Source organism: Macrotis lagotis, chromosome X, assembly GCF_037893015.1.
Source record: "Macrotis lagotis isolate mMagLag1 chromosome X, bilby.v1.9.chrom.fasta, whole genome shotgun sequence".
Lineage (NCBI taxonomy): Eukaryota > Metazoa > Chordata > Mammalia > Peramelemorphia > Peramelidae > Macrotis > Macrotis lagotis.
In genome coordinates, this window is record NC_133666.1 from 106308590 (window position 1) to 106334059 (window position 25470).

The window sequence follows — 25470 nt, forward strand, 5'->3', positions numbered from 1 at the left end:
TGTATAATGTTTTCTCAGCTTTTAAAAATATACTGTGTTCAGCAAAACCTTGATTACTTCAAGGTTTTTCAGTAATTGGATTTTTCTAAAATGTTGTTCAAACAAAATTCAATTAAATTTTTATTGATCACCTTCTGTGTCCAAAGCACTGCGCCAAGGACTGACTTTAGTTTAGTAAAATACATAAATTACTTGGGATCTCAATGATGTGAATGTTACCTCCACTAATAATAAGTCATATGTATTCATACATAGTTAACTTGTTCAACTCAACCCATGTCCTTCCATAAAGTGATCTTTTTGAGAGCCTTCCTTGCTTTTTCTTTATATAAAAGATAATGTTGGAGCTCACAAACTGTCCCTTGGTGTGTCTCTATTGCCCTTTGAGTAATCTTCGATTTTAATTCTTCGGAGAATTATATGGTGAGTAGCCATACAAAACTACCAAAAGAATATTAATTTTAGAAACATAGGACTTTGTTTCATATAGAAGTGTAAGATTGTCTTTGCAAAAGTGTAAAGTCTTTTCACAATTTAGATCTCTACTACAGCTACTTATTGTTGGAACCAACCCAACACATTGTCCATTTTCAATGTCCAAGATATATATATTCTGATTGACAAGCCCTAGGGGATTGTCTTTAGAATGATTATGGATATCATTTAGGAGTGTTTTATGTGCAGTCAGCACATAAATAACATCAGAAGGTATTAATATCTACAGAAAATATAAGCTCTCAGGGGGCGGAGCCAAGATGGCCACAAGAGTGGATCCTGTCCTAGGCGCTCTCTCATAAAATTCATAAGCTAAGGACTCTAACTAAACTATCGAGAGACAGAACTCACAGAGGGACCCGGGGTGGCAGTTCTCCTACTCAAGGTAACCTGGAAAACAGCAGAGGGGTGGCCCGCCAGAGCGAAAGAACTTCAGCCTCCCAGAGGCAGCAGCAGGGGAGTTTACTGGCCCATGCACCCAGGAACCCCGGGGCACAAAGTGGGGGAGAAGCAGAGGACCTCTACCAGAGCTAGCACGCAGAGCCCATCCTTCAGGGCACACAGCAAGCAACAGATCCAGGAACAGAAGCAGGCTGAGTTCGTAAGCAGGAGCCTCCAGGGCATGAGCCCATTGAACCTAGGGAGGGGAGTGAAGAGAGAGAGAGAGAGACAGAGACAGAGACAGAAGAGCTCTGCCCCTGGAACTCTGGAGCTCTGACCACATTCAGATCCTGATCACAGTCTAGCCCCCCCCCACCTCAGCCTTGGGGGGGGGGGGCGCATATGATCATTCACAGACCAGGAGGGAGGACAGAGCTTCACACACTGAGACCCTTGTGGGAGTGTCCCAAAAGCTCAGGAAGCACCCCAAAACCAGGCCCAGGCTGGGAAAATGAGCAAGCAGAGAAACAAGAGGAAGACCACTGAGAAATATTTTGCAACTGAGCCCAAGAAGGATCAAAATACTCAGTCTGACGATGAGGAAGCACAAGCTCCTGCATCTAAAGACTCCAAGAAAAACAGAAATTGGGCCCAGGCAATGACAGAGCTCAAAAAAGACTTTGAAAATCAAATGAGGGAGTTGGAAGAAAAACTGGGGAAAGAAAGGAGAGAGACAGAGAGATGCAGGAAAAACATGAAAATGAAGTCAGCAGCCTAGTCAAGGAAATCCAAAAAGATGCAGAAGAAAATAGCATGCTAAAAACCAGCTTGGGTCAAATGGATAAAACAGTTCAAAAAGTTATGGAGGAGAAGAATGCTGTAAAAAGCAAAATTGGCCAGATGGAAAAAGAGATAAGAAAACTCTGAGGAGAACAAATCCTTCAGACAAAGAATAGAATTCAGGGATATTGATGAATTTACCAGAAATCAGGAATCAATACTTCAAAACTAGAAAAAAAAATGGAAAATTAGAAGGAAAATGTGAAATATCTCATTGAAAAAACAACTGATATGGAAAACAGACTTAGGAAAGATAATTTTTAAATTATTGGAATACCTGAAAGTCATGTTCAGGAAAAGAGCCTTGACATCATTTTCAAAGAATTACTACAGGAAAATTGCCCTGATATTCTAGAGGCAGAGGGCAAAATAGAAATGGAGAGAATCCACCGATTTCCTCCCCCCCCCCCGAAAGATCCCAAAAAACCAACCTCTAGGAGGACACAGTTCAAATACCGTGCAGCTGCAGTCAGGATCACACAGGACTTAGCAGCAACTACATTGGAAGCTTGTAGGGCTTGGAATATAATATACTGGGAGGCAAAAGAGCTTAGAATGCAGCCAAGAATGAACTACCCAGCAAGGCTGAATGTCCTCTTCCAGGGAAAAAGATGGACTTTCAGTGAACCAGGGGAATTTCAAATGTTCCTGTTGGAATGGCCAGAGCTGAACAAAAGGTTTGATCTTCACATACAGGACTCAGGTGAAGCATAGAGAGTGGAGGAAAGGGGGGAAATAAGAGGGACTTAATGAGGATGAACTACATGTATTCCTGTATAGAACAGTGACACTGATAATACTCATATGAACCTTCTCAGTTAATAGAGCAGGTAGAGGGAGCTTTTATAGTTGAAGCACAGGAGAAAGCTGAATTCAAAGATAAAATATGGTGTAAAAATGGAGTCAAATAGGAAAAAGGGAAATGTAATGGGAGAAAGAAAAAGAGGGGGAATAGGCCAAGATATTTCATATAAGATTTTTCTTTATTACAATGAATTATTGCAGTGATATGGGGGGGGGCAAGGGGGAATGAGGGAATGAGGGAATCTTCGCTCTCATCAGAGGTGGCTAGGAGAGGAGACAGCATATATACTCAATGGGGTATAGACATCTGGAGTGAGAAGGGGGCCGGTGAATGAAGGAGAAGAGGATGAACCATGGGGGGAAAGTGGTCAGATATAACACATTTTCTTTTTGACTTCTTGCAAGGGGCTAGGATTGGATGGTCTGTCCTGGACCATAGGGCCAGGTGGATGCTGGGCCAAAGGGGTGGTATGGGGGCTCACGGCCTCTTGGCCCCAGGACCAAGGATCTGGCTGCTGTGCCACTCAGCTACCTTACAGCAGAGTCAGTGAAAGGAGAGAGAAAATATAGTACATGGTAGTGGAGAAATACAAAAGGAGGGAGTTGAGATCAGCAATGGCAACGGTGGAAAAATATGGAAGTAAACTTTTGCAGTGGACTTACCATAAAGAATGTGATACACCCACGACAGACTTTTGGTGTTGGAACAAAGACTGAAGCATATTTTTTTATTATTATCATTTGGGGTGGGGGGTACAGGGCAAATGGGGCTGAGTGGCCTGCCTGGAAACACATAGCAGGGTGTTTGTTGGATTTGGACCCGGGTGCTCCTGGCTCAAGGGCCAGTGCTCTGTCCATCACCCAGCCACCCCTACTATTATTACTATTTTATTTTAATTTTTTTTCTGTCCCCTTTATTGCTCAAGCAAGTCCATATTTATGGGGGGGGTGTATTTCGTTTACCCTTAAACAAGAATATTTTATTAATGTAAAAAAATTATTTGTACAAAATGAGAATAAATATTTAAAAAAAGAATTATAGTATTAAAAAAAGAAAAATACAAGATCTCATATTGAATTGATTTGATTAAGATTGAATTGATTAAGATTAGCATTTAGCTCTACAGTTTAAACCTTTTTTTTTTGTAGAAAGCACAGAATTTTCCGTATCTTTAGGCGTCATCTTTATGATGGTAAAGATGTGGCCTTCCATATTTACATTTTTGAGTTCTTATTCAAAATTGACTTTGTTATTAGCTGCCATGCCTCTGAAATTGGCAGGTAAACTGTGAAGAGTTTTTTTTGGGTTTTTTTGTTTTTTAATCTTTATGGCAATTGATTTGTGTAACTTCTGTATGAAATTATTTTCAGTGTTTATATTTGTTATTTTTCTGTTTTCTAGCCTCTGTAAGTTATTTAAATATATCAAATTTGAACTCTTCCTTTATCTTTTTGTTTTTCTAATGGTATAGTAATTTATTTCTGATTCTATTAAGTAAAACAGTTTTAATTTTGAGATTAGTCAAAGCTTATCAAGCTAAGTAAGCATCATCTAGTTCTTTTCTAAAAGAAAGTGTTCAACTATATAAGAACTTTATTTAGTCTATAAATCTTTGACTTCTTTTGTTCCATTTTCTAAATAACATTTTCCAGTTTTTATACACACACATTTTGTTTTTATATCATCTCTAAAGGTGAATACTTAAATACTTTAATCACATATTCAGAAGATGGGAGTCATTGGAAAAGGTCCTGGTGTTGGGAAAGATTAAAGGCAAAAGGAAAAGGGGACAAAAGAGGATGAGATGAATAAGTAGTGTCATGGAAACAACAAAAATGAACTTGGACAGCAACAAGAGATAATGGTGGACAGAAGGGTCTGGTGTGCTCTATGATCCCCAGGGGTCATATAGAGTAACAGCTATTTTCCCTTCTATTCTCTTCTTCCTTCCCAAAGATCAGTAACGTTGAGAAGAAAAGGTATCACCCATGTTTGACATGACATTGAATTTTGCATATCTTAATATCCTGTACCACATTTTCTACTTTGTTAAAAAGCAGAATATTGAATTATCATTTCCTACACTATGAGGAAAGGTATTTCTTCTGGCCATGGTATTGTTTCCATAAGCTCTTGGAATGGTTATGTTCAAATCATTGTGACTTTATAAAGTAATTTTCATTTAATTTGAGGATTTCATCAAAAATTTTAGTCAGGGTGGCTAGGTGGTGCAGTGGATAGAGCACTGGCCCTGAAGTCAGGAGTACGTGAGTTCAAATTCAGCTACAGACACTTAATAATTGGGCAAGCCACTTAAACCCATATGCCTTGCAAACACCACCACCCCCTCCCCAAAAGAGAATTTTTGGTTTTGTCCTTGATGATTCTATAGTGCTACCTCGAAGAAAGCTATCATATCTAAAATAAGTTCATTTTCTCTTTTACTTGCTCCTCTTTTTTAAACTTTTGGTTTGTGTTTCCGCTGTTCATGAAATATTTCACAATAAGATTCAAGTTTTCCTGAGCTCTTCCTTTTCTTTTCAAATTACAGCCAGTTACCAAGTCCCAATTATTCGTCTTTTGTACTATTTCTTTTGTGTCTGTGTCTTATCTTCTTTTTCTTACTGACTGCTTGCCCATGTTTTCCTACAGATTTTCCCATTTCATCTTTTCCTTAAAGATCGCAGTACTGCCATCCAAGTAAGCTTCAAACTTTTCCTTATATTCAAAGACCTTCACAACCTACTATCACTCTGTCTTTCTAGAAAGCTTTATATGACTGTCTGATTACTCTCTACCCTAAACACAAGTTCTTGTGTCTTAAACTTTTTTCTTGTAAGCCCCCCTCCCCTTCCTCTGTGCCTGTTTTCCTTTTAAATACCACTTGTTCTATGAACATTTCCTTGATCCCCTGTAACTCTCCATATTGTCAGATTTATCTCACAGAAACTTTACAGTTAGTGGATGATTATAGATAACTCATTCTATATTCTACACCAGCCATATCATTTTTAGAATATTGTGTTTAGTTCAGTGACCAAATGGTAGGGAAAAATTGATAAATTGAAGAGTATCTAGAAGGTAGAAGGACCCTCACTGAATTCTTACCATATGAATAAGGAGCAGTTGAAAGAACTGAAAATGGTTGGTCCGGGAGGGTCAGGGAGGGGAACTAAAGATAATCTAGATCTCCAGATTTTTGAATGACTTGTTCTGCTCTGCTTCCAAAATACAAAATTAAGAATAATGAATAGGAGTTGCCTAAAAGATAATTCTAGATATCTGAAAGTGTAATGAGCACATGATATAGTAGTAAGTTCTTATTCCTTGTTGGGTAAGTCTGACCTTCTACCTCCTTATCTGTATAGTTTTTAGATGCTCATTCACATCTCTTTTTTTTTTTTTACCTCAGCAGGTATTGTTCTTGAGCCCCCCACCCACCTTTTTTTTTTATTTTGACAGAGTTTGAGTTTGCTGTGATCATAGCTGCTAGCTAGCCCTTTTCTGCAGTAGATGTAGTGGGAAGAATTATGACCTGTCAACAAGAGGCCTAGGTCCATATCATCTTGAATAAATCACTTAGCCTGTCTGGACCAGCATATACCTATCTGTAAAATGATAAAGTGAACAAAATGATGTCTAAAATTCCTCCTAATCCTTGTAGTTTATCAATAAAAGATTTTTTTACCTGTACATCTTTGATTTATGTGTTTTGGAAAAGGTAAAGAAGGCGACTATAAATTTAGTAAGTTGGCAACCAGGAGAGGGATCTATAGAATAGGAAGGAAAGAGCCTTTTTTGAATGAACTTGCCACAAACTATTAGGTTGGTGAGACAACTAGATGACTCAGTGGATAGAGTGCTGGGCCTAAAGTCAGAAAGTCCTCAGATACTTACTAGCTATGTGGCTCAGTGGACAGAGCACGAGACTTGGAGTCAGGAATTAACCCGAGTTCAAATCTTATCTCAGACACATATTAGCTGTTGTGACCTGGACATGACACTTTGCAAAGAACCTCCAGTATTTTGCCAAGAAAATCCAATGGATGAAAAGGGTATGGGGTCACAAAAAAAATTGGACAAAAGCAGCCAAAAATGAGTGGTTGATGGAGATGAAGCATGGCATGAGAGTTCAGAGTCAAAGAGAAGATTTCAAAAACAGCAGGTCCCCACCAAACCTAGCAGCAATAACACACCAAACCTCTGAAAGGCTTGGTTTACTATCAGTGAGCTGAAGCAAAACAAAGAGTAGAAATGAAGGTGCAGTATAATCTGCAGTCTAACCAGTCTTTAGGTGGACTCAGTTTGAAAAATATTTATTCTGTCAGGTTTTTCTTAAGTTGGTAATTCCTGAGACAAGAAACAAAAGAAGTCATTGAAGAAGGTAATTTTTTTGCTGTGGACTCAAGATTCATTGCATCTGTCCATTTCTGGTGGCTTTTTTCCTCAGACCTGTGTCTCCCTCTATTCTCAAAATCCTTAGAAAACTCATTGATTCTATGCTTATTCAAGAGTTCAGATAAAAATGGAAATGTAGGAGAAAGGTCTGTAGAAGCCAGTAGAAAAAAAGGGAGTACCTAAAACAAGGTCTGGGGGCTTAAGGGAAAAAAAAAGAAGGAAATAGGATACCAAGCAAGTCAGCAGATACCTACTCTACCCTGACCAGTTCAGGAGAAAATATACTAGCTTAAGAGTACTCTTTTGTCATCCTAACCCATCTTAACCTGGGAATGTTGTGTTATTACTTCAAAGATAATAACATTTAAGAAAAATGCACATTGTGTGACCAGCTAATTCTACTTTGAGCAAGTTAATCTTCACTCAGCATCATAAATTCAGCATTTATGATTTCCAGTCCACTCATTTCAGTCATTCCTCAAAGGTGATTTTATTGGTTTTGGTACAAATAGCATCTTTAAAAGGTACATTCCTTAAAAGCGGGCTTATACACCACAGGTAGGAGCTACAGTGGAATTTTCATAGCTGGTCTATTTTTTGATGATTTATCCTGCTCCTAATATAGGAAGGATCAAAAGGTCAAGGAAAAGTTTTTAGTAACTCCTGCTTCCAATAAATTTTGTCATAAACTTGGTATAAATGAATCCCTGACTAAAATTATGAGAGTTCTTATCCCTACTGGGATGAACAAAATTCTAAATTAAGCTTGTACATTCTGAATATTTTACACTCAACATTAAAAACTACAAATTTTTGAAGATTTTTTTCTGTTGTGACCATTATGTAAATGTGGCTTGATGGATAGGACACTGGAGTTGGAGACATTAACTCTTAACTTCTTTGAGTCTCAGATTTTCTCTTCACCTAAAAAATGAGAGTATCTTTAGTGTCTGCCTCACAGAATGTTATGAAACTCATATTTGATGTTAGACTTTGTAAATTTCAGTGATCCTTGTGGTTATTTCCCACATTTGTGAAGTAGGTTTTACTCATTTCAGTTTGAAATTTCAAAGAGCGGCGACCTTTTTCATCAGTTGAATGTGACCCTGCCAGGGGAACTTGCCCAAACATTGCTTTACAGAATGTCCTTTTCTTTTACAGATAGAAGATGAATAATCTTTCATTTGGTGAACTATGTTGCCTCTTCTGCTGTCCACCCTGCCCAGGGAAAATTGCTTCTAAATTAGCATTTTTACCTCCTGATCCTACTTATACTCTGATGTGTGATGAAAGTGGAAGTCGCTGGACCCTACATCTTTCAGAAAGAGCAGACTGGCAGTATTCTTCTAGAGAAAAAGATGCTATTGAGTGTTTTATGACTAGAACCAGTAAAGGTAACAGGATTGCCTGTATGTTTGTGCGTTGCTCACCCAATGCCAAATATACTTTGCTCTTCTCACATGGAAATGCTGTTGACCTTGGTCAGATGAGCAGTTTCTACATAGGACTGGGTTCACGGATTAATTGCAATATATTTTCATATGATTATTCTGGATATGGAGCAAGTTCTGGGAAACCAACAGAAAAGAACCTTTATGCAGATGTTGATGCAGCTTGGTTGGCTCTTAGAACAAGGTAAATGTAAATTATTTGTTTACTAAACTTTTGAATACTGTCCATATTATAAACCGGTTTAATTAAATGTTTATTTTTAAATTGCCATCCAAAGGCATAAGAAACCAGTGGTGGTGGCATGTGCCTCTTCTCTCTGCATTTGAGGGAGGCTGAGGTTGGTGGGAATATTTGAGTTTGGGAGTTCAAAATTCTAGTAGGAATTCTGCACTAAAACCAGGTGGGTCTCCAGAGAGGCATAGTGATCCAGGTTGGAAGAAGCAAATCTGATAATACTTAGATTAGAATCAGTCCCATGTATGTCTACTGCAGTTCCAAAGGAACTTAAGTGTCTAGTGATTCCTTCTCTCTTTCTCTCCCCCCAATCCTCACCCAATCTGTTTGTTAAACTATTTGTTTTCAAAAGAATTAATTAATAGTTGTTCCTGATATTATAAATTAATAAAAAGGAATACACATTTTCCCTAGCATTTAGAATTTCAGTATTTACATAGGAAACAAAGTTAAAAGGCAAAATCTCATTGTTTTTAATGGGAATATCAAGTGATTACTTGATTGAAGAAATTGTATTATATAGGTTTTGATTGAATTGTGGCCATGGTTACTAAATATATTTTATCAGACTACATTGATTCCCTAATTATTAAATAAGTGATGTGACGTATAGCTTAAATATTAGAAATGGAAGCTGAACCTGTGATTTCATTGGTATAGGTTTCCCAGGTGAGGAAACACCTTTTACTAAGACAGGTTGGCATCATCTCTGCAACTTAAGTCTTAGAGAGTTGCCCAGAGCACTGAGAGATTAAGTGACTTACTTGTCCAGGGTCACACATCCAGGAAATACATCAGAGGTACGATTTGAAACACATCTTACTGTTGTAGAGACCATCTCTCCAGTCACTGTGCCATATTGTTTTTCTATATATATGGGGGGAGGAGTTAAATAAATGATTAAAGTTAAAATTGATGCTTTTGAGTTTTATGTAGTGAATTTTAAATTCATTACTTATTTCTGTTCTTACCTTTTCTTTCAATATACATATTGAATTTATTTATTCTTTAATGTGGAAGATTATTAGTGCTTTATATTTGCTTTCAGTCTTTAAAATGACAGGATTTTATGACTTAAAAGCGTCATTTCCTCCATTCCACTTCTATGAGGAAACAAACCAAGATAGGTTAAGTGACTTGTTCTATGACTGCTAGTTAAATGGGAAAGGTGGAAGTAAAATTCCAGGTCTCCTGACTCCAAAACCTACTTAATGTTTTAATTTTTTCTATCCTATTCTTTCTACAATGGTGTTTAAGTTTTTGCTTCACAAATTTTATATAAAAATCACAGCATGATTCCATGAATTAAACACATTCATACTAAATACAAATTCTGGTTTTTACTGAATTTTAAGGCAAATCAGTTATTTCTATGCCACAATTTTTTTTGGTTGATCAGAATCTGAGAATAAAAGAATTGGAAAGAGACCATAAGAGTTAATTTGGTCCAGTAAATGCATTTGTGCTATTGTTCCATTAAAACCAAATTTGAAGAAACTTTGATGCCTGAGGATCCCATGTTTAGCTATTAATTACCTTTCCTTTTTCCTTCTGCATACATATATACTCGAGGCCTCATGGTATGTGGAGAGTTAGTGTTTGAACATATAACATTGTTCATTCCTATGTCTCATTATTTATTTTTAACTTTTTAAATTTTAAGTATTATTTACCAGCTCAAGGCTCAAAAGAAATATCTCCCAGTTTATAAAAGCAGTGATATAATAGCACCCCTTAATAAATAATATTTCATTCTGATAAAATTCAGGGGACACATTGGGAGTAGAATTCAGTATTTCAGAGGTAGCAAAGGATGTCTTTTTCCTTTTTTGTGAACAACTTTCTAAATATTTCCTCACTTGATCCTACCACAAGGCTAAAAAAAAGATTTACAGTTATTAATCTTTTTAACATGTTTCAACATCAGTAACAGGGGTTACCTGAATAAATCAATAAAGTATTGTAAAGTATTATTTTAATTGAATAATTTCATCTCATTCCCAAGGTTTTTCAACTAACTGTGATAAAAGCAGTTTTGATAAAGTGGGAAGTACAAGTTGGAACCCAAATTTTAGCCTTCAGCAAATCACTTAACTTCTCTGGTTAGATTGTGGTTAGAAAATGAAAAGGGTTAGACTAATTGGATGTATAAGTTTCTTTCTGGCTGTAAAATTTCCTTTTATCTTTCTTTTTTTTTTTTGTAAAATGAACATTTGTTCTTCATTTTCTCTCCCATCTTAGTAAAAGAGATTATATAATCATGAATATCTTTACAAGCTGGATTAGGCAATTTAGAAAATATTTCCTTAAGTAATTGTGTCACCTTTATCACTCTGCTTTTTTCTAATCATTGGGAAAGGAATCTTTTTTTCACCTTTAGCTTCTACAAGATCTCAAGAAAAAAGTGATTGGGCACTCATATGCTATTTGTGGAAAAACTCAGTCATTTCGTATTACAATGCTTGTGTCAAATTAATGATGAAATTCAAGGGGTTTTTTTAGTAGTTAAATATAAATCATTTTAATTATCCCATTTATAGCTATAATATTTAATTATTAATGCTGTTTTTAATTTAATAATATTCAGTTAAATATAAATCATGATTAAAAATCATCAGTGATATAGTTTAAAATAAGCATGGTTAGTAGTATGAATTTTAACATGAAATGACTTTTTATAAATTTTTATGAGCCAGAACAAAAATGGTGAGTTTTTGAAAGATATATCAGTGAGTATATTCCTGACATGAGAATAACTTTTGCAAATGAACATAGGCAGAAAGATGACATGACTTGGAATAGTGGTCCTTTCTATGGGAAGAAAGCAAAGTGAGATTAACCAAATTGTAATGGGTCTGAATTGTAGGATATGGATTTAATATCTTATATTTGTGGTCAGAAATATGCCTTAGATGATTTTTATCAGCTTTATGGAAGGTTAATTGGAGGATTGTGGAACATAGAAATATAACTGGGGGGGGCAATTTAGAATGTTACAAATAGTCTAGAAATTAATAGGGTATTGAAGTAGAATAGTGATGAGGTGAGGAGAGAAGGATGTTAAAGATGAGGAGATAGTATTTCCAGGACTTAGCAACTGATTGGATGTGGGAAGAAGAAAAGGTCAAAAATAACACTGCTCCATAATTAGTATTTATGATATTTATCCTATTGTGGCAAGTACAAATTCCTAAAAAAAAAAAAAAAAATTGTGTCCAAAAAATGTCATACTTTTCTTTTTAAAAAAAAAAAAAACTTCTGGACTTCCAGGTATGGTATCCGCCCTGAAAATGTGATTATATATGGCCAGAGTATAGGAACAGTTCCATCTGTGGATCTTGCTGCTAGATATGAGAGTGCTGCTGTCATTCTTCATTCCCCTCTGACCTCAGGAATGCGGGTAGCTTTCCCAGATACTAAGAAGACTTACTGCTTTGATGCATTTCCAAAGTAAGTGGCAATGTTCAAAACTATTTAATTTGGGGGGGACCTGGATTTCAAGGTAAAGCATAATATAAAATTAATATATTCTAGTCACCTTGATATTCATTTAGTATAAAAGATTAGTAAATTAGGAGAAAAGGTAATCATATCCCACAAAAGTTAATAATGATGTAGCAATTAAAGGATTTTATAGTAACCTAATTTTAATCTCTTCAGCTACTTTCTTCTCTTTTAGATTTCCAAAGGAAGAGTTCCGTTTCTTACTTGGTCCTTAGAATAGTTAAGAATTAGTAGCTATATATGAGAAAGATTTATTCAGAGGAAAGAATTGTCACAGTAGGAGTATGTTTCTTTTTTCCATTGGCAGTGACAAGAATGTTTTGTGAGTAATAAACCAAAAACCAGTGACTCTTTATGAGAAACAGAATCATTCCAAAGATAGGTTCTTTTAAAAATTAACTATCTAAAATGGTAACCCAAGGATATGACTAGGCCCCCAATTAATTTGCAGTTGTGAATGAGCTGTGATAGAACTAGGCATTTGTACTTCATCTGAGTGATGTGTAGAGGGAGTGAAGGAAGATACTTAGACCAGCTTCCTCACTTTTCTAAGGAATGTCTAACTTCCCTCTTACTCTATTCAATAATAGACAGGCTATTAATTACCAGGAAACTATTGGATAATAATATGGTTTCCTATTCTAAAACTTAAGAACTTCAATTGTGGTATATTGTATTAGAGAAGACTCTTCTTGGACTCCATAAGATGTGGTTTCTGACTCTTTGTAACCCTAGATAAAACATTTAGTCTCTGTGCCCTGGACAACTCTGTATGACTGAGTTCCAGAATGTTATTGATTTGTATTGGTACACCAATTATAGTGATATGTGGTATAGTGAACAGCACACACTGGCCTTGAAATTAAGATGTCCTGAGTTTGAATCCTATCACCCTGAGCAAGTTTTATAACCTCTCTCAGCTTCCATTTCCTTACCTGTAAGAGGGCTAATAATAGAAATAAGGATCAAGTGAGGATGGTATCTTGAATGCTTTGCAAACTTTAAAGCACTATAAATATGATTGTTCTATTCCAATTGATTTGATTTAAAAAATTTTCAAAAAAACATTTTTATTATCCTGAATTCAGTACAAAGCTTATTCAGACTGAGCATTATTCACATCAGAATAACCTTGTGAAGAGATGTGATCTAAATTCTAAGTAAATATTTGTTTTTAAATAGAAAATAATGGCTGCTTTTGATGTTTGATAGTTTGAGGGAGGAAGAAACAGTGAGAACATTCCTGTTGAAATAATAATAGTTACAGAGCCAAAAAGTATTTTTTTGTTGCAGCTCTGAAAAAGCATTTTTCTGTTCTTGATAATGTTTCCTTCAAAAAAACAGCTATATAAGGGGCAGCTAGGTGATGCAGTGGATAGAGTACTGCCTCTGGAGTCAGGAGGACCCTCTTTCAAATCCAGCCTCAGACAATAATTACCTAGCTGTATGACCTTGAGCAAGTCACTTAACCCCATTGCCTTGCCAAAAAAAACCCAAAAAACACATATAATGGTCAGTTGCTAGAATAATAAGCATGCTTACTTAGCTGAATGCTTGTAGATTTTTATAGACTATAAATATGAAATGATACAGCAACAAGACCGTTGCATCCAGAATTTTTTCAAGCTCAGCAGTTTTAACCCAGAGAAGTCTACTTAATTATAAGTCATTTCTGTATTAGAATCTCAATAAATCTTACTTTACTAATTATTTCCTACCCTGTATTTCTGGATAGGGTATCCAAGTAACCTGTTAACTGCCCAAAATGATTACTATGGAAGACAGCGGAACTGTTCGCCTAACCCTGTAATGCATAATACTTGATGAAAATTTAGATCCCTAGCAGAGGAGATCTTTGCACTGTTGTAAACTCTATTAAAGTGAATGATTCCTCAGTTCCCTGATTTCTTATTGTGCAAGTTCTGTGAAGACCGCCTTTGATCACTCACACCAGAAATTTAGTATGGTAGCAACATTTATTGAGTGATCTTCTAGGAATAGAGCTTTCCTCATCAGGCCCAAAGGAAGAAATGTATATGAAAGAAGAATTTTTCCCTTGGCATTTTGCTTGTTTTCCTCTCTAGATAAAAAAAGTTAGCTTCTGATGTGTGATTTCCTAATGTAAGAATCTGGTTAATATAGTTTTGGATTAACAGAAGTGATTTTATGCAGTTTTATTTCACTCAATTGTATTCTGCACTCAATAATTTGCAGAATCCGATTTTTCATAGCATATTAGAGGGGAATTGGCTCTCTTCTCTGTCCCCTCAAGACCTAGTAATGTTAAGTGACTTAGCCGAGGTCACAAAGCTAGTAACTGGGAAAGACATTTCTCAGACCCAGGTTTTCTAATTCTTTTATCTTTAGTCTGGGATCTTTCAATTATACCATGATTCTAAAGACAAGAAAAACCAATCTCCTTTGAACTGATTCCAGAGACATTTTAATTCAGGTGAATAATCTTATCTCTTTCATAGAAAAAGTGCTTCTGTGTACTAGTTTACTTTTTTCCCCCTTTCCTCACAGCATTGACAAAGTCTCTAAAATAACCTCACCAGTGTTAATAATTCATGGGACTGAAGATGAAGTCATTGACTTTTCACATGGCCTCGCATTATTTGAACGCTGCCAAAGACCCGTGGAGCCTCTTTGGGTTGAAGGAGCAGGTCACAATGACGTGGAACTTTATGGACAGTATCTTGAACGATTGAAACAGTTTGTGTCACACGAACTAGTGAATTTGTAAATTACTTTGTAGATTTACAAACTGTTTTGTTTTGATGCTGAACTGGACAACTTGGTAAATAACATAAAACCTGAAGGTTTTGTTTACAAATCATGTTAGTTGCCTTCATAAATGTACAGGTATGATTTGTTAACAGAACTAATGAAGGTTTTAATTACCAGTATAAGAAACTGGAAATAACAGTATCATGCAGTCAAGCTGTGTAATTTATATATTTTATGTGACTTTTTAAAAAAACCACCAAGATGAGTACTGTATGAATTTTAATTCTGTAAAAAATCAAATGCTGTAAAAATATTGCCAAATGCTTTCACATACCAGAAATGAATTTATAAATATTTTTTAAAACATCTCAATGTATTAACCCTTGTTGCACTAATGTTCTTTTAAAAAATGTACATCAAAAAAGTACAAATAGTCGTGTTAAAATAAATTGTAGTAAACAACATGAGAACATGCAAGTTCTTAGAGTTGACCTAGATCCTGTTGTGCAGGGTTAATGGTTAAAACATTTTTTTGTATCCATATCCTTATGATTATTCTTAGGTTATCTTTTTTGTTGTTCATGACAGTGTTGGATTTCATTTTTGTCCCTCATGTATTAATGTACCAAATGTTTACTTTATAAAGAGAAAGTCACAATTAACACTGAATTTTACCTGATTTTGAATCACATCAGTATCATGAGGCAACTGTTTAAATCTCATATTAGAAATTACAAAGATGTTAGAATCTCTAGAATGATTTTTGTGTGCAGCATTTTTAAACCTTTGAATGATCTTGTAGGAATGCAGTACTCTTAATAATATGGAAATCTGGACGTTCATTTTTATTCAGTATCACATGCATATTTACTGCTTTATCCTGTTCAGGTTTCCTTTGGCTAATTTTTTTTTTTAGTAAAGAACCTCTTGGTTTTGGCTGCCATCTGAGAACTTTACAAATTTACTCCATAGTAGAAGAAAAAGAAAAGAGAACATTAACACTTTTGTATTAACTAATGTAGTTTTAAAAAAAAAAATTGCAGAAAAACAAAACTTGTAAGTTGCCTTTTCCTTGGATGAATCTTGCCTGAATAAAACCATGAAAGAAAAATACAAATAAAATAAATGGTATGTAGTCTTAATTTGTAAATGAATGAATATTGAAATAATACACACTGTGGAATATTTTAAGGCCTTATGTAGTTTTAATTGTTCTGCCTGTTTTGTGGTTATGTCTAAGATTATTGTATATGATTCCCTTAAAAATATATCAAGTATTGTGAATGCTTTGGTTTAGATGTGTCAGATTAACAGTAAAATAGCTAATATCCCACTCAGCTGTGATTCTGTGTTTATATTTCCTCATTCAACTTTGATCTCTATTGTCCCTTATCTCCAGAAAAAAAAAAAACATGGGGGGGGAGTAAAGATGTAAGGGATAAATTTCAGGACCTCTGTAAAGAAAAATTTTTCCTAAAGCTTTATTATGAATTTCTTTCCTTTCATAGCATACTAACAAGGATTTGGCTAATGGAACTGCTTTGAAAAAATCCAATTATTAGTAAAACTTAAAAACTTTTTGGGCAGGAGTTGATAGTAGACTTATGCTCAACTAAAATTCACAAGATAAAGAAAAAAGGCAAAGGTAGACCACAAACAATGGGACCATATCATTCCAACTCCTATTATTACTGAAACTTGTTAATATTTGGATTCATAATTCTTTTCCTCTACTCAAGACATGATGATATTAGTAGATTTAGATCATTGTTGCTTTTGGTAGAATTACATTAAAGTTTATCTTATTTGTTATACACTTATGCACGATTTCCTTTTACACATAACAGTTTCAAATTCGGCCTGCCACGTGATGATTTGAACAAAAATCTGAAATACTAATGATACCTGTCAGTGTTGAGCAAATTTTTAGATGTGGTTTAACAACAAACATGTATTAAGTATCTACTTTGTTAGATTGTACTGAAGCTCTTCAACTTAATTTTTTCCCCATGATTTGTGGTGAATCTACTAGGACCTTTGTAATATATATTAGGTAGTATTTCTTAGAAAATTACTTTCTTTCTCTAGAGCACTGGCACTGGAGTCAGGAGGACCTGAGTTCAAATCCAACCTCAGACATTTAATAATCGCCTAGGACAAGTCACTTAGCCCCATTGTCTTACAAAAACCTAATTTTTTTACCTTTACTTTTTTTTATCTTCTCTAAGGTTAATAAGTGCTATTTTGGTTTGTTAAAAACCTCCCTAGATAGTAGCTAATAGATGAATAAATAGTTAATTTAAACAAAATGGATATAATGTATTATGTGCTTTAAGTGACAGAAAACAAAACAATATGAACAAGAAGATAGTAATGATTTCCAAATCAAAGTTAAAATTTCACATTTGTATTTCTGAACCATGGAACCCATAGACATTTTATCTTAAAGATTTGAAAAAAGTTGTTTAGTCATTTAATCGTATCCAATTCTTCATGAACCTGTGAACTATAACATGCCAATACTGTCTGGGTTTTCTTGGCAAAGATACAGGAGTGGTTACCATTTACTTTTCTAGTGGATTAAGGAAAACAGAACTAAGTTACTTGCCTAGGTCACTCAACTAGTAAGTGCCAGATTTAAACTTCAGTCTTCTTGTCTATTAGTCCAGCTAGTTCATTTTATCTGCAATTTGAAAGCACAGATTAATTTTTTGAAGGTTTTTTTACCCACATATAGTCATAGACTGTGCTCAGATAATTATATTATGAAATACTAAAGACTACAGAATATCCTCCTTAGTAATTCATTGACTTCCTGAATATGATTAAAGTCATTAGGAAGAACCAGCAAAATATTTTCTTAGACTGAGTTCCAAAATTAGTTCTTTTGTGGAAAAGGCTATTCAAATAATATATTCTATTCATCTGTGACAGGTCGGCCTGTTTATTTTTATACGAATACAGTGGACTTGTCAGAGATTGAGATTCAAGTCTTGGTCCTGAAGCACTAGTTTAATGTAAACTTCAGTTCTTTGGAGCCCAGTTTATTCATGTACCAAATGGAAATAATTGTACCTACCTATTTTGCACATTATGTTTTGAGACAAAGTATTACATAATTTTATATAATATTTTTGTATATATTTGTACACGTGATCTATCCCAATATTTTTTTTTTAAGGGAAAAGGTTCAATTAGTTTTGCTGAAGATTTGGAATAGATGGTTAATGCACTGGAACTAGAATTCCTCTCCCCTATGTCTCAGAATAAGCTTAAAATTCTACCCATTTTTCATGCCAAGAAACACTAAAATTAAGAATATTGGAGAATTTTTGTTTTTCTTTTGTTTGTATCCCAAATGCTATTTAGTATAGTCACACAGTAATAACTTAATAAAGTCAACTATTTAACTGATCTTTCTTTTTGAGAAGATGTAAGGACATTTAAGTTAATTTATCAAATTTGAGTGGCAGCTTTCCCAATAAGAGAGAAATTGAAGGAATGAAAATAGACAGTGAGGAAATAAAACTATCTCATACTTAAAGAATCCTAGAGAATCAACTCAAAAAAACTACTTCAAAATTGCAAGAAATAAAACCATATAAATCATTAACAAAACTAGGAGGAATAAATAAATTGCATTTAAAATAACATAATAAAAAAAATTGTAGGTCAGCCTGCCAAGACAAAGCCAGGGATTATATGAGCACAATTAAAGAACACTTCACAGAAATTAAGACAATCTGAATAATTGAAGATAAGTTGCTCATGGATAGCCTGAGCCAATATAATGAAATGATGATTCTACTTAAACTAATATACTATTTAATGCTTCACCAATCAAGCAAATCAATCTTTTATAGAGCTAAAAAAATTTAACACTTCATCTGGAAGAACAAAAGATCAAGAAATATTAAGGGAATTAATGAGGGGGGAGGAAAGTGTTATAGGTTTCAAAATATATTGCAAAATAGCAATCATTAAAACAATCTGGTACTAGCATAGTAGCGGGGTTGATCAGTGGAATAAATTGGGTAAAATAATACATCAGTAGTAAATGACCATAATCTAGCATTTGATAAATCCAAAGATCCAAACTTTTGTTACAAGAACTCAGCATTTTACAAAAATTGCGGGAAAATCATACCAAGATAAAACCAAAATAGAAAAGTGGTTTAGACATAAAGGGTAAATTAGGGGATAATAGAAATTTTTTCCTATTAGATCCATGGATAAGGAAAAAGTTTATAACCAAATAAGAGATAGAGGGGATTGATTAGAGAGAGTAAAATATATAATTTTGGATACATGAAATACAAAACTTGTTTTTAATTTAAAAATTTTCAAAAATGACCTAAATATAATTCATATCTAGTTGTAAATCATTGTTAAATTGTCTTTGCGTGTAGCTGGGAGAAAATAAAATATTTTCAGAAAATAAAGCTTATTATTCAAAGACAAATTTTTAAAAAGATTGTGTGTGTGTGTGTGTGTGTGTACACACACACACACACTTGGGAAGTATCGGCTGAAATAAAAATTTTTACTTCTGAATAGCACAGAATTGAAAATGGTAGCTAAAATATTTAATGAAAAAAATTCAAAATTATCTCAATAAGCTCAACTACCAGACCAAATACAAATTTACATGTGTTATATTCAAGACTATATCATTGAAGGAGCGGCTAGGTGGTGTAATGGATAAAGCACTGGCCCTGGAGTCAGGAGTACCTGGGTTCAAAACCAGTCTCAAACACTTAATAATCGCCTAGCAGTGTGGCCTTGGGCAAGCCACTTAATCCCATTTGCCTTGCAAAAAAATCTAAAAAAAAAAAAGACTATCATTGAAGTAAGAGACCTGGGAGAGGAGGGTGTGGTTAATTGCCTAAGGTATTTGAAGGACTGTCATGTGGAACGATTTGATTTATTTTGCTGATTTTTATATTTCTATTTTTCAATTAACCTTTTATTTTTCTTTCCCTCCCACCTGCCAATTATAGGGATAGGGGTTTGTAATAAGTATGCAGAGCAAAGCAAAACAAATTCTAACATTATCCATGTCCATAAATATGACTTCATTCTGCATCTTGAATCCATCACCTCTATGTCAGGACTGTATTCACATAACCATAATTGCTCAGACAATCCCCAGTTACCTTTCCATTTCTTTGCTACTGTAAAGAGAGTTGCTCTATTTTTGTTTTGTAGGCTAAACTAGATCTGCATGTTAGCAGAGTGGTTCATTCATTTGAAGTCCAAGCTGAAATGTTCTCCCATTCCCACTTCACGTTTTATATATTTTTATACATTAGAATAAATAGAACATTTCTGGAAATTGGTTTTCTGAAATATATGTATTTGAAGCTTTTGTACCACAAAAACTGCAAAGAAATGATTATCTTAAACTTCTAGTGTCACATTACTTTTCATCGATATTAATATGCATAGAGCTGCTTAGGCCAGAAGGAATCATTAGAAGTCATGTAATATAATTTGACTTATTAAGAATACAGACCCAAATAGATAATGTGATTTATCATAGAGAACGCAATTGAAGTCAGATTTTCTGATTTCCATCTAACTTCCCTCTTGGCTACATTTTTAAAAATTTTTTAATTTTTCAATTTTATTTGAAGTAATCTAAGAAGTTTATTTCATTTTTGTAGGCAAAGATAATAGTGTGAATCAAAGAAGTATCCTCATACTTCCCACAGTCCCTTTCAAGTTGATCAAATGTATATTCCATTCTACATTTTTATAGACTCCTGCATTTCCATTTCAAAGTATCTGCTCAATTCTGGCAGGAATGATAAGAAATTCTCAATTTCATCAAAGATTCATTTTTTTCCCCTAAAGAATTATACGCAATTTTTCCAACTGGGTTATTCTTACTGTGAGACTTGATCTTTTGCTCTTTGGAATATTGCTCAAGTTTCTCATCCTTTTATTTTGGTACTTGCCAAGTTTGTGCCAATGTGACTGCAGCTTCCTTAACTCTGAACTCCTTTTAATTGCTTATAGTTATTTTTCTGTGATCGAAAATCTCTGGATTTGGACTATTGACATTCATAGCAGTTTTCATTTTTAGATCTCTCTTAGTAGATGACTGAAGGAGTCTTTCTATTATGATATTTATCATCAGAATCTAAGATACGATGTGGGAAATTTTTAATTATGGTTTCTTCAAATGACTTTAAGCTTTTGTTTCTGTTTTGATTTTCAGATAGTCCTGAGATTCTTTATATATTATCTCTATGTGTTTTCTAGGTCAGTTGTTTTTTAATACTATTATTTCCTCTAACTTTAATATTTTGATTTTGTTTTGATTAATTTTATGATTGCCTTATCAAGCTGTGGTTTTCTTTTGGCCCCATTCTAATTTTCAGTTCATTCCGTTAGTAAGATTTCCCACTGTCAATTCTAAATTAATTGTATTTACCATTCTTTTTTCCCCTAGCTATTTCATTTTATCTGTTGTTTAATTTTTTTTTCTCCAGGCCCTCTTAGAAGATATTTTTTTTAATCTCGGAGATCCTGCTTGGATTTGTTGTGGGTTGATCTCTTGTTGGCATTTTCTTTTATTGACTTGTCTCCCATCTCAATTTTTAGAGCTTCTGGTTGGGTCAAGGCCTTGGGTGAACTTGGGTGAAACTAAGACTAGAATCCACTTTCTGGAGGAATTGTCACATTGTGGTCTGCTGTGTGTTATGACCATGCTGTTTACAGGTTTCTGGGGCTTCCTTGCTCTGGGTGCTGTTTGGATTCTTGTCAAAAGATTTAAAAAACTAAACAGTATTATATTTGTTCTTACAATGAGTAGAGTCATTGAAGTTTATTGATCAAGTGAGTGATGTAGTCAGTTCTACCCTTTACAAGTAATTCTCAAGGAGATTTTTATTTTCTCAATATCATTTTTTTATCATGTAAATATTTTGTTTTCCAATTATATACAATAATAGTTTCTACTTATCATTTTTTGGTAAGGGTTTTGAATTTTACAGTTTTCCCTCCCCCCCCACAATCCCCCATAGAATACAGACTAATAATCTTTATATTGTTTCCATGCTATGCATTGATCAAAATTGAATGTGTTGAGAGAAAAAGCATATCCTTGAGGAAGAAATAAAATATTAGAGATAGCAAAATTAAGTAGTACATAAGACAACTTTTTTTGAAAAGGTGAAGGTAATACTCTTTGGTCTTTGTTTAAATTCCTCAGTTCTTTATTTGAATACAAATGTATTCTCCATTGCAGATACCCTAAAATTGTCCCTGATTTATTGCACTGATGGAATGAGCAAATTCATCAAGGTTGATCATCACCCCGATGTTGTTGTTAGGGTGTACAGTGTTTTTCTGGTTCTGCTCATCTCGTTCAGCATCAATTCATGCAAGTCATTCCAGGCTTCTCTGAATTCCCATCCCTCCTGGTTTCTAATAGAATAATAGTATTCCATCACATACATATACCACAATTTGTTCAGCCATTTGCCCAACTGATGGACATCCCCTCAGTTTCTAATTATTTGCCACCATAAATAGGGCTGCTATGAAAATTTTTGTGCAGGTGATGTTTTAACCCTTTTTCATGATTTCCTCAGGGTATAGACCCAGTAGTGGCATTGCTAGAAATAATTAAGTTTTTTAAGCAACATTGTCCAGTCTTTGCATTCTATTATAGAACTTGTCATGAAATGCTCCTACTGTTTGTAAATCAGTTTTTGGAGGACTTGGATTCATCTACCCAAAATGAATTTGTTTGGATGAATATGGCTTCCAACCTGCCAGCACTTGTTGGGCTCCACCCAAGGAAATACTGTCATGTGTCAGTAATTAAGAAAAGCCTCATGCAGGGATTCTTGTGAAAGATTGGAATGAAAATTTTAAAATGATGCTGAGGTCAGATAATCATACTAATTGTAGCATACCAATATCTTGGTTAATGAGACAGTAGAATGAGGATAAATATTCAGAATTCAAAGGATATTGAAGAGCCTCAAACAAGGGGTGGCAAGAAGAGGAATGAGAACTGTCTCCTGAAAAATTTTCTTCTGAAAGTTTGTATACCATACTGCTTTCTGCTTGCATAGCCACATCACATCATGGACATTCACTGTTACCTCCAGGGTAACTTTAAGGTGGTTTAGTGGAGTAAAGTCTACAAATTTTAAAATATTATACCCTCTCTAGTTCTCACATTCTCATATTTTGTGATTCTGGAGAAGATTTTTGGTAGCATCTCCTGCCCATCCCTTGGACAGCAGGGAGATCAAAGAAGCCAGGAATTATGGGAATTTATTCAGACTGTTCATTGAAGCACTAATACTGAATCTGAAGCTTAAATACTGTGGCCACATGATGAGAGAGCAGGACTCATTGGAAAAGATCCTGATGTTGGGAAGGATTGAAGGCAAAAGAAGAAGGGGATGGGAGAGGGTGAGCTAGACAGATACTATGGAGACAAGGAACAAAGCCTTGGATAACTTTGGGAGGTAGACTCATCACCTCTGAGAAAAACTTAGCAAAAACATGAATGTTTATCTTTAAATATTTGAAGGACTATCAACGTGGTCCTAGAGATAGAAAAGCAGATTTGGGCTCAATATAATGAAAATTTTTTAAGCATTTAAAATTGTTCAAAAACTGAATAATCTGCCTTTTGAAATAGTGACCTGTTTTGCCCTGTAACTGAAGCAAGAATATGGATGACTAACTTCAGTGATGTCAAAGAGGGAATTTTTCCTCAGCTATGGATTGGTCCAAGTGAGGGGTCAACACATTTCAACCCTAAGCCAAATATGGTAACCGCTTGCTACGAGCTAAGAATGAGTTTTACATTTTTAAATAAAGCAATAACTGGCACACCATTAATCAGGGTAATTTCAGCCATTTAGTCCACAGAACTGATTAATGATGAGGACCTATTGCCCTTTCCTTTGATTTCTAGGAAATGTCTGCATACTTAGGCTAACATTGGATTTCAAGACTTGCTTTCTTCAATGTACTTGCACTCCCAGATTTGTAGTGGCCTATTCTTGCTTTTCTCTTGACTGCTTAAAGGTTTGTTTTTTTTAAGTCCAACTGGATAACCTTAAACTCTCCCAGGCAATGATTGGTGGCAAGTACTCATGCATGAGATAAGAATAAATGAAGACATTAGATGTGACAATAATATTTCTAAGAACATAGTCAATACAGTGAGTATAGCAAGTTATTAAAAATGCTACTCTGGTAGTGGTTCTCAAACCTGTTCACATCAAATTATTGTTTTTTGCTATAAAGAATCTTGGAGATTCTTACATAAATTTTCAAGTATATGTTTAGTATAATTTACAGCACACCTAGCAAAATTTGGGAGACACATCATTATGATTATACTTTTTGAGAATCTCACTTCAGAACTTCAGGAAGTGGGCTGATCAATCATCCTGGTAGTGTAGCATCTCCTGCCTATCCCTGAGACAGGGCCAAAAATAATGATCAAATCCAACATCACCTCTCATTTTCAGCATGGTGGCAAGAGTCATAGCCAACACACTTAGTCCTTGTCCCTAACACATGCTTTACAGAAATGAATATGCTAGCTGGTACCATGGCATTGTCATAGACAACAGGGTTATAAAAAGGTCTTCATGACCTTACTCCAGATTATAGTGACAGAAATAAAATATTACTTGCTACGCTTGCCAGGAAATACATAGGACACATAGAGACCTGCAAAAATTTGGAGTTGAGCTCCTGAGCATTTTGACCCATTTGGGGTGCCAAAAACTGGGCACTTTTATAATGGTCCATTGGTTCATGCCTCTGATAATAAGTTTTTTTAACCAGTTAAGACCTGGTGAGTCTCAATTTATTATATATCTAAAATTACATATAGCTTTTTTTTGCAAGGCAAATGGGGTTAAGTGGCTTGCCCAAGGCCACACAGCTAGGTAATTATTAAGTGTCAGAGACCGGATTTGAATCCAGGTACTCCTGACTCCAGGGCCGGTGCTTTATCCCCTATGCCACCTAGCCACCCCCTACATAAAGCTTTTTATTTGATCCTCATAATAACCCTGTGAGGAAGGTAATATTCTCCTGTTAAGGAAACTGAGGCTGAGAGGCCAAGTAAATTTCCTAGATTTTCAGATAAGTTTCTGAAGCACAATCCGAACTCATGTCTTCTTGATTCCAGGCCCAGGACCCTATTTACTGTTCAATTTATGATATATAAATATAAATGTGTGTGTGTGTGTGTATGTCATTTAATCTACTAATATTTATTGAAATTATAAAACCATTAAATTTTGAAGAATGAGATAAAGACAATTTTTTATCTAGAATCAATAGGAAACTATTAAGTAGAATTCTAATATTCTTTCTTTTTAAAATTTATTTAATGTTTTATTTTTCCCCAATAACATCTAAAAAGCGTTTTTTAACATTTGTTTTCAAAACTTTGAGTTCCAAATTCTCTCTTCCTCCCTCCCCATCCTATCACCCTTTGGTGAAGGCAACAATTCAGTATGGGTTATTCATATGTAATCATGCAGAACATTTCTATAGTAGTCATATTATGAAAAAAATAGACCAAAAAATTTTCAAGAAAAGTAGAAAAGTTTAAAAAAGTATGCCTCAATCTGTAT

At 34.7% G+C, this 25470-nt stretch overlaps 1 protein-coding gene across 1 annotated transcript in view; it reads left to right on the forward strand.

Moving 5' to 3' along the window:
* ABHD17B (abhydrolase domain containing 17B, depalmitoylase) overlaps positions 1–25117 on the forward strand; it is a 33876-nt gene extending 8759 nt beyond the window's left edge. The window contains exons 2-4 of the mRNA XM_074202871.1: positions 8081–8554; positions 11876–12055; positions 14636–25117. Of these exons, the coding sequence (XP_074058972.1) occupies positions 8088–8554; positions 11876–12055; positions 14636–14855 (867 nt within the window). The 5' untranslated portion in view covers positions 8081–8087 and the 3' untranslated portion in view covers positions 14856–25117. The remainder of the gene's footprint in view (positions 1–8080; positions 8555–11875; positions 12056–14635) is intronic.
* The last annotated feature ends 353 nt before the right edge of the window (positions 25118–25470 follow it).